Source organism: Microcebus murinus, chromosome 16 (genome assembly GCF_040939455.1).
Source record: "Microcebus murinus isolate Inina chromosome 16, M.murinus_Inina_mat1.0, whole genome shotgun sequence".
Classification (NCBI taxonomy): domain Eukaryota; kingdom Metazoa; phylum Chordata; class Mammalia; order Primates; family Cheirogaleidae; genus Microcebus; species Microcebus murinus.
The window spans coordinates 53,555,215-53,578,023 of NC_134119.1; the positions used below are offsets into that span (position 1 = coordinate 53,555,215).

General features: G+C 56.8%; 1 protein-coding gene across 1 annotated transcript in view; it reads left to right on the plus strand.

Moving 5' to 3' along the window:
- The window catches only part of C16H4orf50 (chromosome 16 C4orf50 homolog), a 111,816-nt gene that overhangs the window by 15,328 nt on the left and 73,679 nt on the right, over window positions 1-22,809 (plus strand). The window contains exons 3-7 of the mRNA XM_075993427.1: window positions 2,250-2,388; window positions 5,543-6,052; window positions 15,722-15,851; window positions 17,195-17,322; window positions 19,042-21,402. Of these exons, the coding sequence (XP_075849542.1) occupies window positions 2,250-2,388; window positions 5,543-6,052; window positions 15,722-15,851; window positions 17,195-17,322; window positions 19,042-21,402 (3,268 nt within the window). The remainder of the gene's footprint in view (window positions 1-2,249; window positions 2,389-5,542; window positions 6,053-15,721; window positions 15,852-17,194; window positions 17,323-19,041; window positions 21,403-22,809) is intronic.

Below are 22,809 nucleotides of genomic sequence, written 5' to 3' on the forward strand. Positions count from 1 at the left end.
ATCCTTAAAACAACACTGGAAACGGGGTAACGACATTATTCTCATCGTATAGATGTGGAGATGAAGACGCTGGGTGGCTCAGTGACTTACCGAGGCCCACGCAGGACTCCCCAAGGCCCGGAGGGTTTGTGCAGCCCGGTGGCCCAGGCGCTCCGCTGCCGCACTGCAGCCTCCTAGTTTCATAGCGCTCTTGGCTGCGCTGGATGTGCATATTTCTGCAAACTTGTCATTAGCTTAATCAGTGAAAACAGCACTTCATTGTCTTGCTTCACGTTTGGGAGTGTGTTCGTTTCCTAGGGCTGCTGTGACAAGTTACCACAAACTTGGTGGCTTAAAACAGCACAAATTGATTAGAGTTCTGGAGGCCAGAGGTCAGAAATCAGTCTTGCTGGGCTGAAGTGAAGGCATCAGTAGGGCCGAGCTCTCCAGAGGTCACGGGGCAGTCCCTTTCCTTGCCCTTTGTGTCGCAGAGCTGCGGTCCTTGGCTCCTGGAGCCTTCCTGTGTCCTTGGAGCCAGCGGTGTAGCATCCTGCTTTGGCAGTCACATGCCTGCTCTGGAGTCCAGTCCCTCTGCCCCTCCTCGTCAGGATGGACCCCTGGATAACCCAGGGTCACCTCCCCGTCTCAAGAGCCTCAATGTAGTCACCTCTGTAGTCTCTTTTGCATTTTAAGGTAACATCCATAGGTTCCAGGGATATATCCAGGACCTCATATATTTGAGGCCACAATTCGGCCTGCCAAGGTGAGCTTGGTCATTTTCTGCTTAGTTTAAAATTAGAAATAGTATTGGAATTAAATGCTATCTCATGTTTAATGTTGCAATGGTATCTGAAAGACTAAACAGAAAGGCTTTTCTTTTTCATTTCATATCTCACCACATTTCAACACCCATCAGAAAGTGCTCAGTCTGACCCGACTCTTCACCTGGGGCCGCTCCTCGGGTCCAGTTTGGAAGGACCTTGATTGTAATCCACACACGAGTTCACGCTCCTTTTGTCACTCTTGAGACCTTCTCTCAAGGCCTGAGAACTGGAGCAGGAGAGGGGATTCTGAGCCTTATTATTAACAATAATGTATCATTTAACTTAATCCTCACGGCAACATGCTGAGCAGGGAGCAGTGGCCTGGCTTTATGGGCAGACGCTGGAGATTACTGCGGCGAACCAGCCCAGTTAAGGCCCCGTGGCTGGTAGATGGCAGAATCAGGAGGCAAAGCCAGGTCTTCACCCAGGGGAGCAGAGTCTGTTCTACATGAGCAGGTACCCTGGCAGGGACTTGGGGAAAGGAGCGGGACCGTGCAGGGCTTGTCCATGGAGGCTGTGGCCACGCTGTGCACGTGCACCATGGCTTTCCACTGGAGAGGCAAGGTTAGCACAGCGGGGCTTGCAGCCCGGGCACAAGCAGCGGACAGGCGTGCTCTTGCAGTGCCTCCTCTCCCAGTGGGGCCAGAAGCCCGGCCTCTCCCTGTGGACTTCTCCTGCCATCCTGTGTGTGCCCTTTCTACACAGCTGCGAGCAGAGTCCACCTCTGGGCGGTGCTCTTGCTTATGATGCAACCTCAGTGTTTTCCCAGGGCCACACAAAACCTTCGTGTGGCTTAGCCATTGCTAACTGTTAGAGAGTTAAGCTACTTCCAACTTCTCACTTGGAAGAGTAAATAATACAGAGATTGATTTTTTTAGATTGCAGAAACCTTTTTTAAAACTGTCAATCATTTCTTTGGAAGAGACTCATAAGAAAGTAGCTAAAATGGGAGACAATAGAGCATAGGGTCAACAGTGTGATTTTAGGAGTCAGACAGGCTGTACTCTATACGGCTGTGTGACTTTGGGCAAATTGTCTGCCCTCTCTGATCCTCAGTTTCCCTTGTATGTGATGTAGGGGTAACATAATCCATTTGAAGCCTGGCAATGTTGTGAGGATAAATTAAATCCAGGCAGTTGAAGCGCTCAGCCTAAATGCCTCAGGCTCGGCTACTCTCAGTTGATATTACCCAAATGTGGGATGACTGGCTTAGGGGCGAGAGCACCCTTACGATTGCTATGCATGGCATCTTACTGTTCACATGCTATATTTGAAGTATTATAGGTAATGTCTAAAACTATATGTATGAATGTTGTACAAAATGTAATTTTGTCAGCACGTCAAATTGGCCAAATGTACCAAAAAATAAGTTGGTCCGGTGTCGGCGAAAGCCTCCGGCTGTGTTTCCTGCGTCCTGAGCAAGCCTCTCCCTGCCCCGCGCCACAGAATCCAGGAGCTGGAGCTGTCGGAGAAGAGACTCCTCGGGAGGGTGGAGCGGCTGAGCGCCCGCGTGGCCCAGGAGAGAAGCGCCTGGCTCTGGGCCCAGGAGAAGCTGGCGGCGCTGCAGGGGGAGCTGGCCAGCTGGGTACGTTCAGGTCTTCTTTCCAGTCCCTGTTTCCTGTCCCAGCAGCGCCGCGGGAACATGCAGCAGCTGCAGTGGGCAGACGGCTGGGTGGCCTGGGCGAGCAGGAGTCAGGGGGACCCTGATTCTCCGGTGCGCGGGGGCTGCGGCGGCCGGCGTGTGCGGGGTGGGGTGGGGCTGCGCCTGCTGACCTGTGGGGGCCGCGTGCTCGCCGGGCCTGGTCAGAGGTTCATCTCCACGGCCTGGGTGCCTGCTCCCCGGACCAGACCACCTCCTGAGATGGCCGATGCAGGGCACCGATGGGCAGCAAATGACCCTGGAACTGGCGGGGCTGCGCGGGCGGCAGGCGTGTCCTGCGTGTGCGGTGGGAGGCCGGGGCTGAGGGACGGTGCGGGGCGCGGGGCGAGCGAGCTGGGCCTTGCTGGGAAGGGTGCGCAAGGCACGTGAGAGCATGGCAGAGGCACGGAAGTGAGGCAGAACCGACCAGGCCCGGGCAGGGCATGTGTGCAGGGGTGGGGGCAGGGAGGCAGAAGGGTTCCAGAGGGTCAGGCTGCCAGGCGCTCCGCGGCCACCACTGGGGAGCAGGGGCTTGAGCAGGGAGGGCTGGACTGGATGGCCCTCTCCCACCCACAGCGATGCCGGCTCCCTGCGTGGGAGGAGGTTCTGGTGGAGGGAACATCCAGCCCTCCTTGGGGAGCTGTGGGCTCTGCAGGCCAACGCCTGGAACTAAATCCTGGTTATGCCACTCACTAGCTGTGTGACCTTGGGCAGGTGACAACCTTTCTGGGCCTCAGTTTCTTCATCTGTGAAATGGGAATAAGTACCAACCCTCTCAGATTGTTGTGTGCGTTAAGTGTGAGTTAATACATGTAAAATACCTCCAACAGTAAGTATTTAAATAATGCTATCTCTTTTACGATTATTAGGCATGATTGAAATTTTCCAGGTGAGAGTTGAGGAGGCCTACAGGGGAGGCACTCTTAGGAAACACAGCAGAGGCAGAAATGACAAGACTTCAGGGCAGCTGCCTGTGGTGCCCAAAGATCCCCCGAGGAATCCTGCTGTAGTTGGTTGCTATTTAGACTGTAGCCCAGGCATTTTCAAATTGCAGGTTGTACCCATTGATGGGATGTGAAATCAACTCAGCGGGTCACAACCAACATTCTTAAAAAATGAAATAGTCTAGGAAATATGAAAAGGCATCGTGTGTGTAAGGGGAGTGCTGTTTCACGAAACCCCGCTTCCACTGTGCACAGGGTGTGCAGGGCGGGGCGGTGTTCCCGCGCTCCGTGCAGTGGGACTCGCCCTGGCCCAGCTGCGAGCGTAACAGCAGCGCAGGGGGAAGGATGAGTTGTCCAGTTAAATTGAAGCTAGTCTTTGAGATGCCAGGGAGACATCCAAGTGGAGGTTTCTCCCATTTGTGCTGGACTTCGGGTGCAGAAGGTCGGCCACATTCCCGTCTGTGGTCCATCGCTGTGCGGAGGGAGTGCTTAACGCCAGGTGTCGCGGCTATGTCTGCAGCCTGGCCATGGACGTCTCTGCAGAAAACGCTGCCATGATATTCTTGGAGCCATTCCCTACGTGAACCAGACACAGCCCTGCCGTGGACAGGTTCACAGTGTGAGGGGGCAGAGGACGAGGGGCCGCAAGTGAGACGTGGTTAGGGAGGCCCGAGCGCCGAGGGGACCAGCAGTCTCTGCAGGACACTGAGCCCTTTCCCACCTGCGTCCTCTTGCTCACGCCGCTCGTGTGATATGTGAGCTCCAGGAAAACTGTCATGAAACTTCATTCCCAGAGGAGGGCAGAGTTCAGAGTGACAAGGGGGCTTGCCCCGGTCACTCGGCTATCACTCCGTCCAGCTACCAGCGAGCCCCCAACCCCTAACACAAAATCTCTTGCCAGAGGCATCTGTATTTTGAAGTAGCACATGAATGAGTTTTCTGTGCCTTTGGTAGCTGAGCTCTGTTGTTGCCATATTTCTAGTAAGCATTTACATACAGAGATGCTCGTTTCTGTAGTGACCTGTGGTCATTTTGAAAGCTGTTGAAGGCACACCCATCTGGGCACTGGAGCCCTGTCCACTGAGCACCACACAGCACTGATTACAGAATTTGCACCATCACGAAAACCAGGAGACTTTTCTTCCCAGGGACTCTGACTCCAGCATTTGTCTACCCCAACATGCCCCAAGACAAATTATTCAAACAAAGCTTGTCTGAGCTATTCTCAAGTTTCCTCCTCCATGTTTGCTCTTTGCTTGTTTGCTTTTGTTTTCTGCAAGTACTCTGGCAGAGTGGCAGCAGCAGGCACTAGCAGTGGAAAGAAAGCTTCACGTGGAGGCAGTTCCACCTGTTTGTTTGAATTAATTCCAAAAATTAGGCAAAGTCTCTAATTCTCAATGTGGGTGGTGCATCCCAGTCCAGCTTGCAGCACGTGGGTGGGGAGGAGGAAAGCTTAAGAGTAGGGAGATGTGTTCTCTGGTCAGGACGGGGCCAGATGAGGAAAGAAAAGGCCTGAGTCAGATACAAGGGGCCAGAGTCCTGGCTGCAGGGAACTTTAGCTGTGTGCTGTCAGTTGTTCCTCAGTCCCCCCAGGGGCTGTAGCAGTACCTCTCTCCAAGGAGAGTATCCACAATAATGACAGCTGCTGTGGCACTGGTGTCCTGATGCAGCAGCCAGAGCAGCGGACCTTCCTTGGGCAGTCACTGCCTTCGAGGTGCTGGCAAATGTGGAGCTCTGGACAGTGCTGGGCTGGAGGGAGGGACACGCGGGGGCTCCGGCAGCAGCTGCCTACACACAGGTGTGGCCGTAGTCGGCACTGGGACAACTCCAGCAGCCGTTGGGGTGTGTTACGGCTGACGGGCATCCTGCCCGCTGCACAGCACCCATCCAAGGACTCAGGGAGCACCCGGGTGTTTCGGGGACCTGACTAGGGTGAAGTGAAGGAGGCACTTGCCTCCTGTGCAAAGTTTAAGGGCCATCAAAAACTCAGTCATGGAGATAAATAATATTTTGATGCAATATTTTAATGCAAAAACAATTAATACAAAAAATACACCAAGCACAAAATATGGAAATGTTAAGGAAAGACAGGATCACTGTCAGCAATGGTGTGCCCTTTCGGCTTCCTGACGCCCTCATCCACCGTGAACTTGTAGGTGCGGGAGGAGAGCGCCGCCCGGCGGCAGCTGCGGCGGCTGCAGGAACGGCTGCGGCGCAAGGACGAGGCGCTGGGGCGGCAGGCGGCGGCCCTGGAGCGCTGCCGGCGGCTGCAGCGGCGCCAGCTGCGCCTGGTGCACGAGCAGGAGCGCGTCCTGCGGGCACAGGTGCGGCGGCTGGAGCGCGACGTGCAGCGCCTGTGCCGGGCCGCCGGCCTCCTGCTGGCCCGTCTGGATCCCCAGGGTGCCGCCGAGGCCCAGGCCGCTGCAGAGCTGTGCGCCCTGCAGGCGAGGGCCGAGCGTGAGCGGGAGGAGGCCGAGCGCCTGCTGCGGGAGCAGAGGGCCGCCCAGCGCCAGCTCCGCGGGCAGCTGGAGGAGCTGCGCTGCTGCGTGTACCGGCTGACGCTGTCGGAGATCGGCCTGCTCGGGCAGGTGGAGGACCTCGCCGAGCAGAACCGCAGCCTGCGACAGGAGCTGGGAGCCCGGGCGCCTGCTGGTCACTGCAGCCTGGTAAGTGGCTGGAGCCCAGGGCAGGAGTAACCTTTCATTTTCTTTCTCCTATGGCCACTTGGCCAAGTCACTGGCCCATCTGTTCCCCAGTCTTCTCTCCATACACCCATCCCAGCCAGCCCGATCCATCCGTCCTTCATGCCATCCATTCTCCCACCCACCCGCCACCCTCCAACCTCACCACCCATTCTGCAACACAGGGTCCCACTGGCCATCTGCCCACCCACCGTCCTTCCACCACCCACGTGTCCACTCGCCCATCTATCCACCAGTGCACACCACCCAGCTATCCAACCACGTGTCCACCCACCCGCCGTCACCTCCCTGTCCATCCCGACGTCTGCACCTATTAGCCCCCTTACCAAACCACTTGCCTACCTATTATTGAAGTCTATCTGGGCTGTTACAACAGAATACCAAAGACTGGGTGGCTTATAAACAACAGAAAGTTATTTCTCATAGTTTTGGAGGCTGGAAGTCCCAGATCAAGGCACTGGCAGATTTGGGGTCTGGGGAGGTCCCAGTTCCTGGTACTTGCTCACTCTGTCTCACGTGGTGGAAGGGTGAGGGAGCTCTCTGGGGTATCTTTTGTAAGGGCACTAATCCCATCCATGAGGGATTCACCCTCATGACCTTATCATCCCCAAAGGCCCCATCTCCGGACACCCTCACGTTGGGGATTGGGATTTTGACATAGTAGGAGGGGACACAGACATTTCAACTCTCGCACCCACCCACCCACTTGTCTACCCAAGTTCCATCATCTTCTCATTCGCCCCACCGTCTGTCTGTCCATCAACCACTGTCTGTCTCCCCAACAACCACTTGCCAGGCAGCCAACCAGCACCCCATGCCCTCAGCATCTGTCCCCTCCTGTCCGTCCATCTGTCCAACATCCAGTGAGTCTCTACTGTGCGCCAGGCCCTGTGCAGTGTCATGGGACTCTCTTGTGCTCAGACATCCTTTCTGGCCCAGCCCTCCCTGCCCAAAGCAATCTGCCCTTCTTCTTCCTCTCTCACAGCCCCAAAGGCGACGGCGGTTCCCTTGTGAAAGCTCCACGTGTGCGTCTCCACTCCTCTTCCTCTAGACTGTGAGCCCGTGGGGCAGGATCCAGGCCCGACTGGCCTTACAGCTTCAGCCCCAGCAGCAGCACAGGGGAGGCCCCAGGGCTTTGGAGTGGAGAGCACATGGTGGGATCCCTTTCTGGTTTGCGTATTTACTACCTATGTGACATTGGGCACATTTCTTGAACTCTGGAGGGCAGGCTGGATGCCATTTGACTGATGGAAGAGTAAAACGTTTAATGCATTCCTGCCACGTGTGTGGCACCGCCCTGGGTGTTTCAAACACATTATTTCGTTCAGTGCTCGTGAAGACTGTGAGGCAGGTACTGCTGCTCTCATTCCACAGATGAGGATGCTGAGGCTGAGAGGGCAGCCTCTGTTGTCACATACCTGTTGTCACACAGCTAGTAAGGGCCGAAACTGGAATTTGACCCGAATGTGATGTGAGTCCAAAGCTCATTGTTTGTGCTGCAGCCGACTGCCTCCCTGCGAAGAGCCCGCTTCTCCTCTGGGCTCGAGCTGGGGTTCAGGAGATATGAGGGAGAGACCTTAGCCCAAAGAAGAGTGCTCATTTTAAAAAAATCAAATTTCATCTTCAAACTTGAATATCATATTTCAAATTACCTGGGGCCTTAAATGCTCTGCAGGGTCTCGGGCCACAGCGTGCCCATCTGCCACTCTGCCCTCCTGCTGTCCCTCTCCTGCGCCTCCTGCTCGCTCTTCCTCCCTCGTGTTCATCAGACAAAAGGAAACAAAGTGTACGTTTAATATCAGCACCTCGTAATTTTGGAAAATAAATTGTGCATAGACGGAAATTGTCATTTAAAATTCTCTTCTGTAACTTTCCTGAACATAAGATTTAATTTGGGCTGTTGGGCCCCACCTGTCCCCTAAACTGCTGCTTGCTGTGCCTTCAAAATGGCTATGTGGGAGGAAGCGTGAGCACCCCAGTATCCAGGAGGAACAAGCTCGTGTTTGGTCCCTTTTGTGTTTTTTCATTTAATGCTAAGAACGCCCTTGTGGGCCTGGCACTCTTCTCCTCCTGAAGAGATGGAGAAACTGAGGCCCAGGGAGGTCGGGTGACATCATCGCAGGCGCCAGCTGCTGAGCATCAGGACAGGAGCTGAGCTGGGACGCCACCCTGCTGTCCTCACCTCAAGATCCTGGGGCCAGAGTTTGTTCTTGAGGGTTTGGGCAGCACCAGAGGGCGAATTTAGTAGACTCTGCGCCATCACTCACGAGCCCTGTCCACACATCTGTGACCTTCTCAAGGCTTCATGCTTTCCCCTGCAACAGCCCTAGGGCCCAGGGAAACGGCACCTCACGGGGCTGCTGCTCTCAGGGCCGCGCCGGAGGCTGGCGCGCCTGTCGCACTCCCTGAAACTCCCCAGACGCCGAGTGCGGCCCCGCCCGCTCTGCTCTCGCCGCGAGCGGCCTCTCTCATCAGCCGAGTAGCAGAGACAGCAGGGCTGCCGTGTAGGGACATCCAGGTCTAAAATGCTGATCCTTCCACTCTGGGGCCACGCGCTGGGGCGAGCGGCTCACACCCAGAGATGCAGGGGGAAGATTCCAGCTCTGCCTCCTACCAGCTGCGACACCTTTAGGCAGGGTCCTAAACTCTCTGGGCCTCAGTGTCCTGAAGTGTGAAATGGGACTAACACTGGGATGACACTAATAATATTTCTTCCCAGCGTGGCTATGAAGATGAAATAAGAAAGTACAGCGAAAGGTCTGAGCACGGTGCCTGGTACATAGTGAGTGATTAGTCAAATCTAGCTTCACTCACTGTCACCGTCACCACGGCCACCATCAACAGCAGCATCACCACTGTTGCCCTCCCACCATCCCTGTCCGGGCTTGTACCCACATGGCAGCGTGTTGGGGAGAGACCACACTCACTATGGACCTTGTAGGTTTCTCTCTCTTGGCTTTTTATGTATTTTCTTAGGGGCTTGTCCTGGATTGGAGTGGGTTAAGTGGGAGTGTGATTTGTCTCCACAGGTCCTCTGGAATGGCCGCTGGGAGGGACCTGGGGTGGACAGGGCCTGTGGTCACCATCTCCCATGTCCCGTGGGCTGTGGATGGGCTGGGGAGGGGCTGAGAGAACCTCAGTGGCCTTCTGGGAAGGGCTGCCCAGGGCAGGTCATTTCACGTCTTTTAGCCGTCATTGCCTGATAGACAGATCAACGCATAAGTACCATGCTGCTAAAGCTGCTATAACCCAGTACCGAGAGCCGGGTGCCTGAGATAGCTGAAATGTCTTCTCTCCCGGCTCTGGAGGCTGGGAAATCCTAGATCAAAGCGTGGGCAGGGCTGGTGCCTTCTGAGTGCTGGGAGGGGGACTCTGTCCCAGACCCACCTCCTCCACTTGTGGGTGGCCATCTGCACATCACCTTGCCCTGCAGCCGTCTGCATCCAAATCCCCCCTGCTATAAGAACACCGGCAGGGTGGGTCAGGGCCTCAACCTACCCCGTGTGACCCCATCTTGACTGACTATCTCTGTAAGGACCCTATTTTCAAATAAGGTCACATTCTGTGGACCTGGGGATTAGGACTTCAACATATGGCTTTCAGAGGGTGCAATCCAACTCAGGACAAGTGCCCCCTGGGTGAACTGTTCTGAGGACCCACGAGATGCCACAGCTTCGTGGGTTCCAGATCCCGGATGGCAGGGAGTGTGTGCTACGCCTGGGGCTTTGCGCGGGCAGCTACAAACAGCCCCTAACGTGCACCGAAGCACCGTTTGTGCTGTTGACCTCATCCTCATCGTACAGAGGAGGAAGTGGAGGGACCTACTGGCCCATACCTGTGCAGGGTCACACAGATGCTAAGCGGCGTGTCTTAGTCTGTTTGGGCTGCTATAACAAATGGCTGTAGACTGAGTGGCTTAAACAACGAAAACATTGATCTCTCACAGGTCTGGAAGCTGGGGTCTCTGAGACGGAGGCACCTGCGGACGTGGTGTCTGGTGACGACCCGCTTCCTGGCCTGGCAGAGAGAGCAGAGAGGAAGCAGGCTGTCTCCATCTCTTCCGATACGGGCACGAGGTCCGCCTCATGGCCTGATCCTGTCCCAAAGGCCTCACCTCTTAGGATTGTCCCTTTGGGGATTTGGGTTTCAACAGATGGATGTGTGGGACACAGACATCAGACCGTAACATGGCAGGACCAGGACTGGCACCTTGGTGGCTGACCCCGTAGCTGTGCTGTAAGTGCTGTGCCCTCCTCCTCTGGGAGATCCCGGGCAGCCGGTCGTGTTGGTACAGGCGCGGTTCTCGGTGCCCGTGTGTGGGGTCAAGCACCAAGGGCAGCAGCATGAGTGAGACGAGACCTGCCTGCACAGGACGACAGACAGCAGCCTGGGGGGAGGGGAGGGACAAGGAAGGAGTAGGAGAAGGCCCCCGTGGAGGCTGTGGGTCCCTGTGAGCATTGGAATGCAGGCTGGACCTGGGCCACAGGGTGCGACGAGGCTGCCAGGCCCTGTCCTTGTCTCCGAGCAGCGGACGGCCTAGACTGAGAGTATCTGAGGCCAAACAGTCCCACCTGGGCAGGGACAAGCGCCCTCAGGGCCCCAGGATGTAAGGTGCCAGCCAGCCACAGGCTCCTAGGCTGGGTGCGGCCTGAGACTGTGAGCATCGGAATGCTAGGACCTCTCGGTAAGGAAACTGCAAAGCCAGAGGCTACCCTTTGGGGTCCTGGTCAGAGTGGCACAAGCCCCAGTGGCCAGCGTACGTGCCTGCCAGGCCTCGGCACGTCTGTGAAGTCACACGTAGAGTCCAGAGAGCAGCTTACATTGCGACGTCCCAAAGCTGCCAGTGCGTTTTCACAGGGCGGCGAGTGTCCGTGAGGACCGAGAGCAGGTCTTTCTCTGGATACCTGTGGCGACCCCCAAAGCATCTCCCCCATAACCCCATAACCCCTCTGCTGTGGCCCCCATTGTCTCAGGATCAAGCTCCACCTCCTAACCATGGCGTTCGAGGCCCCTGGAGCTCTGGCCTGGGACTCCTTCTTCATGCTCAGTCCCCTCTAACCTGCTCCAGCCACACTGAGCTTCGGCAGGTCCCCGAGCATGCCAGGCTCTTCTGGCCTATAAACCTTCCCGTGCCTAAAAGCTTCTGCTGCCTCCCCTGTTAGCCTGTCGGGCAAACCCACTCAGCAGGAATGTTGCTTCCTCCAGGCAGACTTTGCTGAGCTCACACCAGCTCCCTCCCTCCTCAGTGCCCGTGCGGCGAGCCCCCGGCGGCCCTCTCTTCCCCTGTGCCCGGCTGCTGGCGCTCCTCATCACCAGCGGGCTGCGACTCGGCTCCAAGCCCAGCCCTGGGATGCGAAACGTTTCGTGAACATGGGAAGGGCTTGGCTCCACCGCCCGCGGCCAAGGGACTGCCGCGCAATGGCAGTGCTGGGAAGTGAAGTGTAGAAATTGGGATTCGGGCGACAGAAAGAAAGTCACTGCAAAGGCCAGCGTTTGTCGCGTGCTGCCGCCCACCTGGCACAGTGACGAGCTCCGTGCCCCCGGCAAGCTTATGAAGTGGTAGAATTCTTGATTCTCATTTTTCAGAGGAAGAAACTGAGGCGGGAGGTAAAGTCACTTCCCAAAGGAAGCGAAAGCAGCAGTACCTGAAAAGAGGCACAGGCTTCGCCATCACCTGAAATGTCACGCCACCACTGTGATGTCTGGCGTGCTCTGAGTGCGGCTGCATGACTCGGGGTGAGGGCAGTTATGAGAGTGGCGGGTAAACATGGTTCATCTGCAGACGTGTCCGAACACTCCCCCATGAGTGCGCACCGCCATGCATGCCTGCCATGTCCCAGGCACGGTGATCCAGGCACGGACCCTGCTGTCCACAGCTTGCGGGGAGACAGACCAGGCCATCATTGGCGCTACTGTGCTGTTATGGCAGATGACGGTGTGAGACTGTGGCCTGGCCGGGGGTGGCAGATGCTGTGCAGAGATGAACAGTAGTCAGGCTCTCAGATGTCCTTGTCCAGTGTTGTCCCAGAGCTGAGATCAGGCTCCAGCGCCAGGGCCTTTAGGGATTGCTGGTGCAGAGATCACCCCTGTGGCAGCTACAAAAAATCTTTTTGTTGTTTGCTGAATTGTAGAATTGTAGGCAGCCACTTGCTCATGGCTTGTGTCTGCACAGAGCTGCATGTTACACGTTTGTTACCCTGGCAGCAGGCAAAGGCTTTAAATAACAGTGTTGATAATGTCAAAAAATAAAACACATGCATAAGGCATGAACATACAAATAATATAAAAGAAAACACAAATGGCCAGTGGTCTTATCAAAAACAGTCAGGTCAGCTCCATTAGTTATAAGATAAATGTAAATGATCAAAACCTCGAGATTCCATTTTCTTATATTTGTCAAATATTAAAAGATCTTGCTGCTGTGGAGGGTTTGAGCTATTGAGAGTATAAATGGGATCATTCTTTGGGAAGGCTGTCAACCAGTATACATGCCTTAAAAATATCTATGCCTGTTTCTCAGCCATTTGACTTCCATGTATCCAAAAAGTGGCCAGAGGGTGTGGAAGAGTCATGCACAGTGATGTTTATCTCAGAGTCAGTTTATAGTTGATAAAAACTGGAAACAACCTAAATGTCTTTATCTCAGAGCCAGTTTATAGTTGATAAAAACTGGAAACAACCTAAATGTCCAATAAGAAGGCATTGGTTTGGTAATTTAAGGCATGCCTTATGGCAGAGGATGTTAGATAGCTATAAAAACCACATTGCAGAAACTTGTGGAGAAATGATCCTTCTATATCATTAAATGCAAAATGCACAAAGTACAAATTTACATTTTGTGTAAGGAGAAATTGTACAGTGTCTATACATAGGAAAATGTCTGTGCATAGGAAAAACCCCAGAAGGATATATTCTAACACATTAGTGTTTGTGTCCGGACATCATTATATTCCTCATTTTCTTCTTTTTGCTTAGCTTTCAAAATAATTGCACATTAATGCTGAAACCAGACAAAGTTGCAGGCAAGTGTTTTCTGGACTGTTGAAGAGTAGGAAAACCTGGCCAGGCTGAGCCTCAGACAAAGCAGGAAGGGGCAGAGAAAGCCCCACACGCGTCTGGAGACCTGAGCACTGCGCCTGTTCTCCCGCCGACCTGCTGTTTGGACAGCTCAGCACCCTCTCTGAGCGATGACTTCGTCAGGTGTGAAAGGGAGGGGTGAAATGGACAGTGGGTGACATTTTAGCACAGCATCATCTTCTAGGGTGTCCCTCAGAGGGTGTCACCTGCTCGAGGCAGGGATCCGCGGGCACATCCTGGCTGTGCCCTGGCCCCGGCGCAGGTGCTCCGCGAGCATTTGTGGAGTCGCATCCAGGTCAGCCCTGGCGTTGGAACAAAGTCCAAGTGGGATTTGTGATTAAAAACCGACGACCATTGCTCCCTCCCGAGATGTGAACGTGGCTTTCGGAGCTGCCTCCCAGCCTCTTCCCTTTCTGCTCCTTCCTCCTTCCTTCCACTTCCCTGTCTCCTGCTCGTCTTTTCGTTTCTGTCTCTTCCCTTCTCATCCTACCCCGCTCTTCTTTCTCATTCACTCTTTCTGTCTCCTTTCCATTCTGTCTTCACTGCCTTTTTTTTTTCTTTTTTCTTTTTCTTTTCTTTCTTTATTTATTTTATCTTAGCGTACTATGGGGGTACAAGTGTTAAGGTTACATATATTGCCCATGCTCCCCTCCCCCCTCGAGTAATAGCTTCAAGCGTGTCCATCCCTCAAATGTTGCTCATCTCACTCCTTGTGGTTGTATATACCCATTTCACTGTCTTTTCACTTCCTCTTCTCCATCTCACTCCTGTGTTTAATTCTGAAGTGTTTAATTCTGATCAAGTGGTAGCCAAATGGGAGCAGCCCCTGAGCCCGGGGTGGCAGCCATACTGGAGTCCCTCGCGACGATGCCCCCACCCAGCCCTCTGGTTTTCTCTGGTTTGGGCTGAGGCTCCTGCATCGGTACTTGTTGAAAGCTTCTGGGTGATTCTGTCACCCAGCATCGAGGTCCCTGGTTTATGAGCAAACGTGGACATGACAGAAACCATCACACACGTAAATGGGAGGTCACAACTGGAGGGCGAGGAGATGATGCTCAGAGGGAGGGTGATGAGGACTTAATTTGGGGGAGGGCCAAGGAAGTCCAGAGAAGGCGCCTTCAGCATCCAGCCTGCACGCTGGTCCCAGGAGGGCAGGAGGCCAGCCAGGCGGCGGGGCAGAGAGAGGTCCAGGCCAGCGCTCCGAGGCTAGAGGCCCTTCCAGGGCACGGAGGGTGTGGGTGGAGTGGGGTGGGGAGGCCCGCGCTGAAGTCGGGGAGCGCTGACGGCTGAGAGCAGGAGGGCCGCCTGGTCCACTGTCCACGTCGGTGCTACCGCTCGGCTGCGGCGTGGAGTGTGGCAGGGAGGGGCCGGGAGCCAGGTGCGGGAAGGCTTTGCCTGCCCTCCTGGGAGGGCCTGCCAGCCAGGCGGAAGGAAGGCACGTGAGGAGGCCACGGAGGCAGGGAGAGCTGGGACAGGCAGGTGGCCACTGTGAGGGGGAGCCAGGGTGCTGAGCGACAGGGCAGTGACAGCCGTGGTGGCCTCAGGCGCCTGCTGCAGCACTGCCCGCCCCTGGCCTGAGTGGAGCCCAGGGAGGCCTTGCCGCCCGAGGGTCTCCCTGCTAGGACAGGAAGGATGTGAGGGGCGTCTGTGGAGGGCAGGTGAGGGCCTGGGGAACAGGCGGGGTGGGGGGGAAGCGGACAGGGCATTTACTGTTCATTTCTGTTTCCGTCGCACCTGGCACCTCACCTGGCACCTCACCTGGCACCTCGTAGGAGCCTAATAAGTGCATGCTGAATAAATGCACCAATAAGTCCAAGACATCTGCTCTATCTATCCATCGAATTATCATTTATTAAGCACCTACTGTGTGCCAGGCTAGGGTGCAGGTGCAGACAAAATGACGCCATTTCCTCTTGAAGGAGCTCGCAGTCTGGTGGGGGAGGGGTGAGTCGGCCAACAGCACCAGGCGAGGCCTCGCTGGCGGGAGCAGCCCGGGCAGCGGAGCCCAGCGAGGACTGAGCCCCTGGTGGGTGGGGTGGGCGCTGATTGTCTTCTGCCGCCCACACCTCCCCCGCAGCAGCAGGAAGGAGTCGCCCGGAGGAGTCGTGATCTGCCAAGGGGTGGCTGGCACCGAGCTCCGCCTGCCCGCCTTTGGAGAGGCCAGGGAGAGACTGTCCACGGTGGCCGGTGGTAGCATTTGGGACTTGTCGACAGTTGAGGGGCAGGACTCAGCAGACGCCCAGTTCCCTCGGTGGGCGCTGAGAGAACTCTCACAGGGAGGAGACGGGCTGGAGCCTTGGGTGCCCCTAGGGGCCGACAAGCTCTTCCGAGGACGCGGTGCCACCATCACTGAGGTGCTGGGGGGAGGCAGTGTGCCTGGTGGGCCCAGAGCACAGGGCCAGGGCTGGGCTGCCAGGCCGCGCTCTGCTCTCTGAGCTCGGCTTCCTCACCTGTGAGGGGACTCAGCCCCTGCTAGGGAGGCCCCTGGGGCTGGGCTTGAAGTGGACACTTCAGCCAGGACACTGACGGCTCCTGGCGTCCTTTGTCTTGCTCCAGGACGTGCTGGGCTGTGTTCAGGGCGCCCCATTGCACCTTCCCAGGGATGAGGCGCCAAAGGCCTGCGAAAGCCAAGGCTGGGGACCATGCCTCCGGGCCGGTGACAGCCCCGGACCAAAGGCCTCTGCAGGTGTGTGGGCGCTGCTGTGCGTGCAGGAGGGGGTGCCTGGGCCACGTCCAGTCCTCATGATGTCCTCATGATGCCGGGGAGGGTGGTCCCACTCCACAGACAGGAAGCTGAAGCTCACAGAGGTAGTGCCACTTGCTCAGTGTCACACAGCTGGTAAAGGTGGGACCAGAGTGAGCAACACCCACGAGGGGCTCTTTGACTCAGGCTCACACCCCTGGCCCTCGGTAGGGTTCCAGCCGGGGGCCCAGCGTGCCAGCAGGCGGGCAGTGGGGGCCACGGAAGTCCAGACAAGGTCTCGGAGCTGTCCCACCCCCAGCCACACCCCAGGTGACAGCTCAGGTGTGAGGGAGTGGACTCGCTCCTCGCAGGTCTGGGATCTGCTGGGGCTTGGAAGCCTCTTGTCCCTGATGTGAACCAGCACCTCTAGAACACCAGCGCCTCTGGAACACCAGCGCCTCTAGAACACCAGCGCCTCTAGAACACCAGCGCCTCTAGAACACCAGCGCCTCTAGAACACCAGGACCTCTAGAACACCAGCGCCTCTAGAACACCAGGGCCTCTAGAACACCAGCGCCTCTAGAACACCAGCGCCTCTAGAACACCAGGGCCTCTAGAACACCAGCGCCTCTAGAACACCAGCGCCTCTAGAACACCAGCGCCTCTAGAACACCAGCGCCTCTAGAACACCAGCGCCTCTAGAACACCAGGACCTCTAGAACACCAGGGCCTCTAGAACACCAGCGCCTCTAGAACACCAGCGCCTCTAGAACACCAGCGCCTCTAGAACACCAGCGCCTCTAGAACACCAGGACCTCTAGAACACCAGGGCCTCTAGAACACCAGCGCCTCTAGAACACCAGCGCCTCTAGAACACCAGCGCCTCTAGAACACCAGGGCCTCTAGAACACCAGGGCCTCTAGAACACCAGGGCCTCTAGAACACCAGCGCCTCTAGAACACCAGCGCCTCTAGAACACCAGGGCCTCTAGAACACCAGCGCCTCTAGAACACCAGCGCCTCTAGAACACCAGCGCCTCTAGAACACCAGCGCCTCTAGAACAGTCTGAGAACAGCCTCAGGCCTGGTTTCCGGAGCCGGCACGCAGGCACCTCGCGGGGTGCTGTCCAGCCGCCACGCAAATGCGGCTTAGGGACCACGTTACCCCACGGATTATGGCCTGGGAAGCCGCCGCCTGGTGCAGCAGACACTGCCCGTTTCTGGGGAGCAGAGCCGCCAGGCTGACCCAGGCCAAGTGCAGGGCTGGGGTGGGCCGGCCTTGGCCTAACAGCAGGCGGCGGGGGCGCTGGGAAGGTCTTTCTAACCCTGGGGTCATGTGCTTTCCAGGCCAGCCCTCGGAGGGGCCCTGTGGCCAGGGCTGTGTGGAGACTGCACGAGGCTCTTCTGTTTCGGTGCCAGGCCTGGAGGCCACGGGCAAGCTCCTGGGAGACCTGGCGGGACCTGACCGTGAACCGGTGAGGCCAGAGGCTTTCTGCCTGTGCAGGTGTCCACTGCGCCTCGTCAGCCCTACTGTGTGCATGCGCAGTGTGGCCACCCTGTGGGAGGTGGGGCCCCCTTCTTCACCCCCTGTAAAGAAGCTCCAGGTGTGGAAGAATATTCTGGAAATGGTTGAGAGGGATGAGACCTGGGTGGGGAGTGGGAGGAAAGGGAGCCCCACCTGTGTGCCAGGCCCAGGCTGCCTCGGCACAGTGGTCACCTCACTGGAGCTTCCTGACCTGTGCAGGGCAGGTGCTGCCACCTGGGCTAGAGGGCGGGGATGGGCCCCCAAGAGTGCTGCGGTTCCCCAAGGCCCCCCAGCTGTCTCGTGGCCCACACTCTGCCCCACGCCAGCCCCTGAGGGCAGGGAGCCGGGCCTCCCTCTGGGGCCACAGTGAGTCACCGCCCTTCCCAGCTTCCGTTTCCTGGTCTGTCACTGAAGAACAGACACCTGCTCGGGCCCAGGCGAGAGCTGCCGCCCTGATGGGCTCTGCGGCTCTAAGTAGAGGGGCCTCTGCTGTCTCTTCGTTCGTTCAGGGCCTGCTCACGGCTCGTGCCTTATGTTGACTGGATGTCACGCGCCTGCACGCCCAGCTCCCCCCGCCTCTGTCCTTTGAAGCTGAGGGCGTTGTCTTCTGACGCCAGGTGCCGCTTTGCAGATGAGGAGGCTGGGGCCCCAGGAGTTGAGTGACTCGCCACGGTCACGCCCGGATCGAGGCTGGGCCTGTGTGGCTCTGGCACTCATTTCGCTGCGGGCAGCCGAGACAGTGTCTCGGTGTACAGTGCTGAGAGGATAGAGTGCTGCCTGTAGGTAGCTCCAGGGACAGGGCATGGTGGCACCCAGACGGGGAGGCCCTCCTGGCTTCCAAGCCCCTTCTGCTGCTGTTCTTTGAGAGGTCCCTGTCCTTCTCCCCTGGCTCTGGACCTGCCCAGCGGTTCTGGGGCTCCACCGAGAGCCAGCTCACAGCCCCAGGTCCTGGGGGCAGGCCCCAGGGCTCACAGTGGGCCTGGCAGAGGCCGAATCTCATCTCCCTGTCCTCCCGTGCCCATCCTGGGGCTCCTCTGTGAGTTGGGCCCATCCTCCTCTCTTGGTAAACATACTGAATAAGTGAATATAAACATATATTTTAAAATATCCAGGAAACAGCTTTTGTGTTCCCGGCACTGTTCTAGACCCAGGGGTTGAACAACGATGCAGTCCGTGTCCTCAGGGAGTGGGCAGCCTGCACTGGCACTGTCCACTGGAATATTCTGTGACCCCAGGAATGTTCTACATCTGCGCTGCCCAAGACGGTAGCCACAAGCCCCTGGGGCCACTGAGTACTTGAAATGTGGCTCCTGCCACTGTAGGACCGAATGTTAACTTTTATTTAATTACTTTACATTTCAATAGCCCTACGTGGCTGTGGCGCCAGTTTGTCAACCTGTGCAAGGCTCTGGGGGAGGGACGGAGGGGGTGCCGAGGCAGAAGGCGAAGGGGGAATGTACCGAGAGTGGAGAGTGACGGCAGGGATGCTCCCCATCCTGGGCAGAGGGTGGAGCATGTGCAAAGGACCTGGGGTGGTCCTTGGCCTTTGTGGGAATGAGCCGGGCTCCCGTGCACCTGGTAGGAAGCACAGAGCACGCCAACAGGTGCGGTTGGGGGCTACATGAGGGAAGGGGCTGCTTCACTCCTCGTCTTCTCTTCCCGTCCACAGCTTACTCTGGCTGTGCCCAGCTTGGATGGACAGATTCTTGTCCTCATCTGTGGCGGCTCACCAGGGCAGTGCTTGGACGGGTGGCTCCTCCCTGTGGACCTGGCCAGAATTTCAGAGGACCTCACAGCCGCCCCTGCCCCGGAGCCCTTCCTCCCGGTGCAGACGTGCACTCTCCCTCCCTGGGGGCTGGCTGGGGACTCTGCTCTCCAGCAGCTGCTGCGGCTCCCGGAGGCTCCTCCAGAAGAGCTCCAAACCCCGGCAGTGTCAGACACCAGACCTCCACCTGCTCCCAGAGCCGCAGGGCACCCCAGCTGGGACCGGCATCAAGCAAGGAGCAGCCCCTCCCTCTGCCAGGAGGCCCCACACATTTTAAGTGGCCGACTTCCCAGCAAAGGGCCCACTTGGAATGAGGGCGGAGGGGCCCCAGGGGTGAGAACAAGGAGGATTCGGGGCAAGGAGGAGGAAGACCTCGGGGACAAGTGCCAGCCCAGTCGGGGGTGCCGTGAGCACCTGAGCTTGGAGAGCAGGGTTCGAGCCTGCGGAGGCGCGCAGGGCGAGGAGGCGGCTTCGCAGGGACGGGCTGCTGCCAGCCCTGGGCGGGCACAGCGGTCTCCAGCGCCGCCACTGCAGCAGGGACACGGCCCCCTGGGCGGGGGAGGAAGGCGGGCAGGATGCGTCCAGGGTCTCCTTGGCAGGCAGCCGTGGGAGGAGGAGGAAGGGGCCCCCCCAGCCACCTTCTCCAGGGCCCCGGGGACCAGGGAGTCCTGGCCGGCAAGCGGCCGGCCCCCGGCGGGGAGGGGCGGAGTGGCGGGCCGGGAGGGCGCACCGGACTCGCGGCCCAGGCGCCAGGGCGCAGCGGCTCTGCCCCTGCGGGCCGAGAGCCCTGAGGAGCGAGGCCAGGAGGGGGAGGAGAGGGAGGTGCCACAGCAAGAAGCATCCAGGCTGGGCGGCCGGGACATCCCTGAGAAGCCCGACTCCCAGGAACGTGAGGGCGAGAAGACACTTCTCTCCTCGGGAGAGACAGGCTTGCCTCGCGGACTACCAGGCGGCCGGGGTGACCCCACTGGCATTCCCGGGGCTCCGAGCAGAGGGCGTGACAGGTACACTGTCAAAACAGACGAGTTTGCAGAGGAGGTGCAGGCCTGCCTCCCGCAGCTCTCCCTGCCGAGGCCTGGCGGGGGCCGGCGGGGGCCAGCAACCGCGCGGGCGGGAGAGAGCCGGAGATTTGTGCGCAAGTGGCCCGGCTCCGGGGAGAGAGCTTGCTCTCCGCAGGTTTGGGGACACCAGGGTCTGGGCATTTGTTCTGTCGAGGAAGCAGAGGCCAGAAAGAGTGGTGACAGTGTCAAACTGCGAAAGCCCACGGCCCTGGGCACCAGCGAAGTCCTTCCAGGGACGCCGGCTGGCGGGGGTGAGGCCGGCCCTGGCCCTGCAGAGGCGCCCGCAGAGCCGCAGGGGCCCGAGGAGAGAGTGAGGAGCAGGTCCCAGCAGCTCGTGTCTGCACTGAAGGAAGAGAGAAGCCAGGCTTTACGTGACAACGCCAAACTCCAGGGAGACCAAGACAGAAGCCACGGAAGAGTGTGCGCCCTAGAGAGAGAGAGAGAGAGAGAGGCGACAATATCCAGGCTGCAGCGGGAAAACCAGACGCTGGTAGGAGACATCTCTCACCTAAGGAGAGAACTGGACCAATACGTGCAGGCCGTTGCTCTCCTGGAAGACTGCAATGCGGAGAGCTACAGCAAGATCTCTGAGCTCGAGGAGGAAAACGCAGGCCTGAAAGGGAGGCTGTGCCGACTCCAGAAGGCCGTGTCCGAGAGCGTGAGGACAGCTGAGGGCGCGATGGGGCGCGCCACCCTGGGAAGCCGGGAGCTCCAGGCGCTGCTTTCGGAGCTCGGGGTCAGTCACAAAGAGCTGATGAAGGAGCCAGCGCTGGGAATGGAAGGCGTGGTCCGCGGCTCCCGGGGCGAGAAGGACCGCCTCCTGTGCGGGGTCCCTGTCCCGGAGGGGGAGGCCACCTTGCAGAGGAGCGCGGAGGTGAGAGGAGGGGCCTGCCTCCCAGGAAAAACCCAGGTGTTCACTGTGGACAAGGATGTTCAGGTGACTCATCTGTCTGGGCCCCCCTTGGAGGGGGAAACGGGTCCGACTGGAAGGCAGACAGGGCCTTCCTTAGGTGCGGAGAATTCCAGACACCGCGCTCAGTCTCTTCCATCCCTGGTCTGCGGGAATGCAGGAGTGGCCAATGCCCTGCAGGGAAGTGTCAGCCGAGCAGGAGTGAAAGAAGCACATGTGGAAAGAGAGGAGAAAGGGTCGCAGTGTTTTCCAGCTGGAGGACAAGCTCAGAGGTCCCCGAGCGACGGCCCCCAGGTAGGGTGAGTCTGCACACCTGCCTGCTAGTCACACATGCTGACCTTCTGCAGGTAGACCGTTCCAGTGTTGAGCCCTGTGAGGGAGGGACAGTCATCATCCCCATTTACCAGGTGAGAAAACAAAGGCACAGAGGAGTGAAGTCATAGGCTGAAGTCCCAGGCTAGTGAGGGTGGGGCTGGGACTCACACCTGGACACTCTGGCCCCAGAGTCTCCATTTGTACCTGCCCTCTGCTCAGGCTCAGCAGGGATCAAGGGGGTGTTTACTGATCAGACCTTGAATTTCTAGTCTGGGGTTTTTTCAAGCAGCCCTGATCATATTTCAGAATGTGATAAAGCAGGGTTCAGCCCCTGCTCTGTGCTTGCAGGCCTGTGACCGTGAGCCCAGACGCGGGCTTCTCCGAGTCCCTGTCCTCGTCTGTGGACAATGCTCGACCCAGACTTCTAGGATAAAATGCTCATGATGCCTGTAAGGTCTGCAGGATGTTTAGTGTTGAGCCCTTTGCAATTACTCGTATTTATTCTCCATCTCTGTCTCTGTCTGCCTCCCTTGTCCTCTCCCACCTCTCTCCATCCTTCTCTCTCCCTCTCTCTTTCATCTTTCTTGTCTCTCTCCCCATGCCCAGCAATTTTATCAATCATTTCAAAGAATAAGCTTTTGGTTTTATTGATTTTATTTATTGTCTTGTATTTTATTTCATTGATTTCTTCTTGTATCTTCATTATTTTCTCTCTTCCACTTTCCTTTGCTTCAATTTGCTGTTGTTCTTTTCCTGCTCCGGTGTTGAGAGCGTGCACCACTGGTTTTCAGCTGTTCTTCCGTAATCTACCCAGTGAAGCTGTGCCTTTCTCTCTAGCATCCTTTCTGTGATGGTTGCTTCTTTGACCCCTGGGTTATTTAAAAGCATGTTGCTCAATTTCCAAGCATGTCTGGAATATTTTAGTTATATTTTTGTTATTGGGTTCTAGTTTTATTTCATTGTTGTCAGAAAGTATATACTATATTATTTTGTTGAGATTGTTTTATTGACCAGGCAATGGCATATCCCCCAAGCCCTTGTAAATAATAAATATTCTGTAATTGTTAAGTATTAATGAGGCCAAGCTGATTAATTGTCCTTATCAAATCTTTTATATCATTACTGATGTGTCCTCTGTCTCTTTTGTCATTTACTAAGATGTGTTTTAAAATCTCCAGCTCCTGAGTGTGTATTTGTGTATTTCTTCTTTTAATTATGTTATTTTTGATTTTTATATTATGACATTATTTTATTTTATTTGCTATTTTTTCTATCTATTTCAGCTGTTGTTTCTTTTTATTTCTTTTCTGCCTTCATTTTTTATATTAATCATATTTTTATTATTCCTTTTTCTTTTCCATTAGGTTATTACATTATATATTTTAG